Source organism: Myotis lucifugus, unplaced genomic scaffold (genome assembly GCF_000147115.1).
Source record: "Myotis lucifugus unplaced genomic scaffold, Myoluc2.0 scaffold_119, whole genome shotgun sequence".
NCBI lineage: Eukaryota > Metazoa > Chordata > Mammalia > Chiroptera > Vespertilionidae > Myotis > Myotis lucifugus.
In genome coordinates this window covers 3,765,954-3,772,622 of record NW_005871167.1, presented here as the reverse complement: position 1 = coordinate 3,772,622, position 6,669 = coordinate 3,765,954, and the positions used below count along the sequence as shown (strand labels likewise).

General features: G+C 51.8%; 1 protein-coding gene across 1 annotated transcript in view; it reads right to left on the bottom strand.

The window, feature by feature from the left end:
• Nucleotides 1-2,764: 2,764 nt before the first annotated feature.
• ITGA7 (integrin subunit alpha 7) overlaps nucleotides 2,765-6,669 on the bottom strand; it is a 20,757-nt gene continuing 16,852 nt past the window's right edge. Inside the window, exons 24-27 of the mRNA XM_014459996.2 lie at nucleotides 6,638-6,669; nucleotides 5,851-5,949; nucleotides 5,640-5,765; nucleotides 2,765-3,437 (exon numbers count right to left, since the gene is read on the bottom strand). Of these exons, the coding sequence (XP_014315482.1) occupies nucleotides 3,207-3,437; nucleotides 5,640-5,765; nucleotides 5,851-5,949; nucleotides 6,638-6,669 (488 nt within the window). The 3' untranslated portion in view covers nucleotides 2,765-3,206. The remainder of the gene's footprint in view (nucleotides 3,438-5,639; nucleotides 5,766-5,850; nucleotides 5,950-6,637) is intronic.

The window sequence follows — 6,669 nt, the reverse complement described above, 5'->3', positions numbered from 1 at the left end:
TCAGAGCCCGGCTAGGAAAGGAAGGGTGTTTCTGGTGGAGGAAAGGGCAGGTGTACAGAACTGGGACACGTGGGGCAGATGCTGTCTGCCCCCATCTGGACAGGGTGAGACGTTCAGTTCATTTTAGTGAAGAATAGGGTGAGTTGGAAAAGTGGTGGGAAATGAGGTCAAGAGAGCAATCATCCTTAGCAAAGGTTTCTTTTCATTTTCAAAAGAGTCATTAAAGAGTTTTGTTTTGTTTTTAGAAAGGTAAACTTTCACGTGCTACAAAAGGGACTACGGAAAAATTCTCTTCCACCCCAGTCTCCCAGTCACTCAGATCCCCTCTCTGGAGGCACTAAGCTTCACATCACCAACCTCTTGTGAGTCCCCCTGGAGATGGGGAGTATCTGTGAATGAGCAGAGAGTGAATGAACAGGTAACGCACACACCACACAATTAGATGCATATTCGTATGCACATATACATATTCCCCTTTCTTTACACAAATGGAAGTACATTGGACACACTATTCTGTACCTTGTTTTATTAGGTATAGCAGACAGTGCCAAAGAGTTCCAGAGTGGCTATATCAATTTACACTTCCATCAGTAATATCTGGTTTTATGTCTCTTCTCGTTTATTCATTTATTCATTCAGATTATTATTGACTCACAGATTTTCTATTTTATTCAGTGGGTTGTAACCTAATTCCCTACTTACTTACAGTTTTATTGAGGTATAAGAATGTATAAGAATGAGTGCATATTTATGGTGTACAACTAGATGAGTTTTAATCTATGTATACACCTGTGAATACATCACCCCAATCAAGATAATGAACATGTCTATCACCTATGAAAGTTCCTTGTGCCTATTTGTGACCCATTCTTCCCTCTGCGATCCCCATCCTCAGGTAACCACTGGTCTGCTTTCTGTCATTTGCATTTTGTAGAATTTTATATAAATGGAATCCTACAGCCCTGGCTGGTTTTGCTCAGTGGTTAGAGTGTTGGCCCACAGACTGAAGGGTCATGGGTTCAATTCCCAGTCAGGGGTACGTACATAGGTTGCAGGCTTCATCCCCAGCCCGGGTAAGGGTATGTGTGGGAGGCAACCAATCGATGTGTCTCTCTCACATTGCTGTTTCTCTCTCTCTCACCCCCCTCCTCCCTTCCTTCCACTCTTTCTAAAAATCAATGGGAAAATATCCTCAGGTTGGGGTTTTTAAAAAAATTGGGCAAAGGACCTAAATAGACACTTCTCCAAAGAGGACATACAGATGGCCAGGAGACACATGAAAAAATGCTCAAAGTCACTAATGATGCAGAGTGATGCAAATTTAACAACACCTGTCAGAATGGCTACCATCAACAAATCAACAAGCGACATGTGCTGGCGAGGATGTGGAGAAAAGGGAACCCTCGTGCACTGCTGGTGGGAATGCAGACTGGTGCAGCCACTGTGGAAAACAGTATGGAGTTTCCTCAAAAAACTAAAAATGGAACTGCCATTTGACCCAGTGATCCCACTTTGAGGAATATAATCTAAGACGCCAGAAACACCAATCAGAAAGAATATATGCAGCCCTGTGTTCACAGTAGCAGTATTTACAATAGCTACGATCTGGGAACACCCTCCAAGTGCCCATCCGTGGATGAAAAACCTGCGGTGCGTTTACACAATGGAATACTATGCAGCTGTAAAAAAGGGGGGGTCTCTTATCCTTTGAGACAGCATGGAGAAACCTGGAGAGTATTATACTAAGCAAAATAAGAAAGACAAGTATCACATGATCTCACTCATATGTGGAATCTAATGAACAAAATAAACTGATGAACAAAATAGATCCAGAGACATGGAAGCATGGAACAGAATGATGAATCTCAGAGGTAAGGGGGAGGTGGGAAGAGATTAACCAAGGAATTTATATGTAGATATGCATAACCCATGGACACAGACAATATGAGGTAGGCCTGGAGAGGGGATGGGTATGGGGTGTAGGGTGTCATTGGGGGTGAAAATGGGGGGCATCTATAATATTTTCAACAATAAAATTTTTAAATAGTTCCTTTTATTGCTGAGTGATAGTCCATTGTATGAATATACCACAGATTATTTATCTATTCAGCCATCAAACAAACCAAATGATAGGCACATAGGTTGTTTCCAGTTTTTGTCTGTCCTATAAAATAAAAGCCTAATATGCTAAGTGTCCAGTCGTTCGTTCAACCAATCAAAGCGTAATATGCTAATGATATGCTAAGGCTGCTCAACCGCTCGCTATGACGTGCACTGACCATGAGGGGGCAGATGCTCTGACTGATAGGTTAGCTTACTGCTGGGATCCAGCTAATCAGGACTGAGTGAGATGGGCCGGACATGCCCTGGAGCCCTTCCGCAGTCCCTCCCCGGCTGGCCAACCTCCCGCATCCCTCCCCAACCCCGATCATGCACCGGTGGGGTCCCTCAGCCTGGCCTGAGCCCTCTCACAATCCAGGACCCCTCAGGGGATGTCGGAGAGCCGGTTTTGGCCCAACCCCACAGGCCAGGCCGAGGGACCCCACTGGTGCACAAATTCATGCACCGGGCCTCTAGTTACATCCTCTGAGACCACATCCATGCCCCTCCAGGATCTGGTCAAAAAATTCAGGATACATGCATTGCTGCCAGGCCCCCAACCTCCCACCCACTACCACCTTTGTCCTGAGCTGTGGGGGTCAGAGAGAGTCAGGCCTTGAGGGTGAGGGAGCAGAACTCAGCAAAGAGGCCAGAGGTTTGTTCCAAATATTTTTTTAATAAATAAACAAAATCCACTAGATTGATGCAGCAAACTAAGGTCAGAGGAGAGGGGAGACGAGGGAGGGAAGAGCCCCTGAGTCAGCAACGCCACCTCCTCCCCAACCTTCTGGGCTAAGGCACTTTTGGGGAGACGGGTCCTTGGGGTCCTGTTGTGCTAGGGGGATGGGAGCGGGAGAGATTAGCCCACCTTGCATCAGGACATCGCCGCCCTTCTCACCCTACCCCGCAACCCTCTTCCTGATTTCCCCTCTCCTCTCACAGTGTTCTAAGGGGAAGTTTGGGGGGGAGAGGTCTATGCCTCTGAGGAAACAGACCCTGAAAATCCTGCTGGGACACCAGCAGCCCACTCTGCCCTCTTCATCCTGAGGCGCCATCTCTGGGGAAGGGATGGAGGGGACACACGGGCCACGCTGGGACCCAGGAGGCTATGCAGTGCCTGGCACAGGGTGCCCGTCGGAGCCCAGCTCGGGGTGCCCGTCAGCAGCCAGGATGGGGTGTGCATCGGGGCTCTCCCGCCGGGGGCTGCCCCAGTTGTTCCTCAGAATGGTGCCCGTCTTTTCCTCCTTGAACTGCTGCCGGTCTTCTCGCGGGATCTTTACCGCGTGGTACTGGGGCACGGTGGCCTCGGGGTACCGCGCCCGCTTGAAGAATCCCATCTGTGAGAACACCAGGCCAGACGTGAGGAGGCTGCAGGGCTGAGGTCCCTGGGGCAGATGCCCAGCACAGCCCAGCTCCTGGCTCCACCACCCCTGGGATGGAAAGAACCAAGTGCAGCAGGAAGGAGCTGGGGGAGCAGCCCCCACAGTGCCCCCGTCAGTGCTCAGTGCCCAGGTTCTCGTTTACAGCAAGAGAAAGACCAGGGGGGTCCAAGGAGCAAGACCACGGACATCTCCCTTGGTACCTGAGGGAGGGGTTGAAGGTGGGACATCAGGACTGCTGACCCCAAAGGTCCCCCAGCACAAGCTTTTCAGGACACGCACTAGCATTGCCCAGGACACAAACGAAATCTGAGGGCAAGCGTGGCTTCCTAGAGCCCTGCATACCCCGAAGTGGCTCCTCTGAAGCCATGTACATGTACAGCCTGTGTACGCACTGGCAGCACCCCCCTGAGGACAGGGCCTTCTATCCGTGAACTTGGTGACCCAGCCCTTCCCTAAATCCTGAACATGCTACACTCACACTCGGGACTCCAGAGACTGCGACATGCTCCGACTGCACGGCACCTCCTTGCATGTGTGTCTCTGCACTTCATGCCCAAGAAAAGGCATGCATGGCACCTCCCTGCACTCCACATGCTCACACTGCAAGACCCCGGCCAGCCCTCTGTGCATGCCCCCGGCTGTGTGTACTCACGCTTCTCAGCTCATCCTTACATTATCTTCCACCCCAGTTCCTAGGACTCACCCCACCCTCATGCAATCTCATTTCTTCACCCTGAATGTTCCTGAACGCTGGGCACGCTACTAACACTCTCACACACACACACACACACACACACACACACACACATATTTGTACACACACACATATTTGTACACACGCACACACACACATGCACACACACATATTTGTACACACGCACACACACACATGCACACAAACAAAAATTACCCCACAGTCCCTGGACCCCCAACTTCCACAGCCGAGGGCTGCACGGCCAGACGGGCCCGGTGATAGTTAGTAGGAAAAGATGAGTTCTGGCTGCTCCGACGAAAGAAGCCACACTGGGATGTCAAGGGAGGAGGGGAGCAGATGAGGGGGAGACAGGAGACTGAGGAAGGGTGGGGCTGTCTCTGCTCTGCCCCTTCTGTGGGAGCGGGGAGCCCGGATCCTGGCGCCAGTTTCATGAAGGCAGCAATCTCCCCCAAGGACGACCAGGTTCCCACAGTGTGGGTGCCACTCCAGAGGCCTGGCCCCCTGATGACTCCCACTGGTCAAAGGGTGAGTTTGGTCTGTGATTGGCTGGGGCTGGGATGGGAGGCTGTTCCCCACAGAGCCCCGAGGACAGCACGGTTCCATACAGTCTCGCTGTGGCATGTGGGTTCGGGTATGACCTGCACTGAGTGTGCTTTGATGAGGAGCCCCAGACACAAATTTGATTCTGTCTATACTCTGTGCCTACAAGAATGTCCACGGGGAACCTGGTATGTGGAGACTCCAAGTTCAGTCCTAGGGGCAGTTTCCTGGGATAGTTCCCCAGGCTGTTGGCCTTCATGGCCAGTTTCCTTCCCAGCCTTACCCTGCCACGCTCTAAGCCAGACCACACTTCCCTGCCTCCATGACTCCCCACCCCCTCACCTCCCCAATCCAGATCCTACTACCCCACCTTCTTCTCACAGTGGTTCTCAACCTTCCTGATGCCGCGACCCTGTAATACAGTTCCTTTAATACAGTTCCTCATGTTGTGGTGAGCCCCAACCATAAAATTATTTTTGTTGCTACTTCATAACTGTAATGTTGCTACTGTGATGAATCGTAATGTAAATATCTGATATGCAGGATGTCTTTTCAGGGGTCGCGACCCACAGGTTGAGAACCGCTGTAAGGCCTGGCTCCTGGGCCTCCTGCCCGCAAGCCATTTCTCCTCAGAACTCCCACTGCACTTTCTTGACTGACTGCCCATCCTTGACTCCAAGGCCCCCTCCCTCACTAGACTGTCAAACCCCTGAGGACAACATCTGCATCTGACTTGTGTCTGAACCGTCCAGGACCTGACAGAGTCCCTGGCACAAGCAGGGTAGGTGCTCAGTGCAGATTTGCTGAGTAAATGAAGCGGGTGGGTGAGAACCACGCAGGAAAGGCCACCTCCCCGCCAGGGAAGCCCAGCCCCCACCGGCCCCATCCTCCCCAAGCCGCACCTTCCACAGGAGCAGCACCAGCAGCGCCAGCACCAGCAGCCCCGCCAGGACAGCCAGCAGGATGACCCACCAGGGGACTCCCTCTGCCACCACGGCCACGGGGTCCAAGTACACCATCACTGGGATCTGGGGAGCGAGGGGTTAATGGAGCAAGAGCTGGGGCAGCAGGAGAGAAGAGCTCCTCCACCCCCACCTCCAGCCCTGGGCTCACCACTGTGGAGGCATCTCTGAGCACCAAGTTCTTGATGGAAGACTTCACGGTGATGTTGGCTCGGACAATCACTTCCAGGGACTTCACAGCTGAGTACTCCTAAGGGAGCAGGGAAGCAGGCCCTCCTCCTAAATGCCCCCGTCCCCTCACCCCCGCCCCCAGCTCCTGAAATTGTAGAATGGTGCCCAACACAGAGCGTGTTTCTGCCTGTCTAGGTTTAAGAGTGTGCTGCAGCCCAGCGGGTGTGGCTCAGTGGTTGAGCACCAACCTATGAACCAGGAAGTCACAGTTCGATTCCCGGTCAGGGCACATGCCCAGGTTGCAGGCTTAATCCCCAGTGTGGGACGTGCAGGAGGCAGCTGATCAATGATTCTCTCTCATCATTGATGTTTCTATCTCTCTCTCCTTCTCCCTTCCTCTCTGAAATCAATAAAAGTTTTTTTTTAAAAAAAGAGTGTGCTGCCCGACTAGCATGGCTCTGTGATTGAGTGTTGACCTATGAACCAGGAGGTCACAGCTCAATTCCTGGTCAGGACATATGCCCGGGTTGTGGGCTCCATCCCCAGTGGGAGGCGTGAGGAGGCAGCCAATCAATGATTCTCTCTCATCATTGATGTTTCTATCTCTCTCTCCCTCTTCCTTTCTCTCTGAAATTAATAAAAATATATTTAAAATTTAAAAAAGAGTGTGCTGCATTTGGAGAGGGAAGAGGTAGAAGAGAAGTGAGTCCTGGAGGGGCTGCCAGGGAAGAGGACGCCCAGTCCAAGCCACATAGTCACACTCTCACCTCCAGGAAGGTGCTGTTCCAGAGGCGGCCCC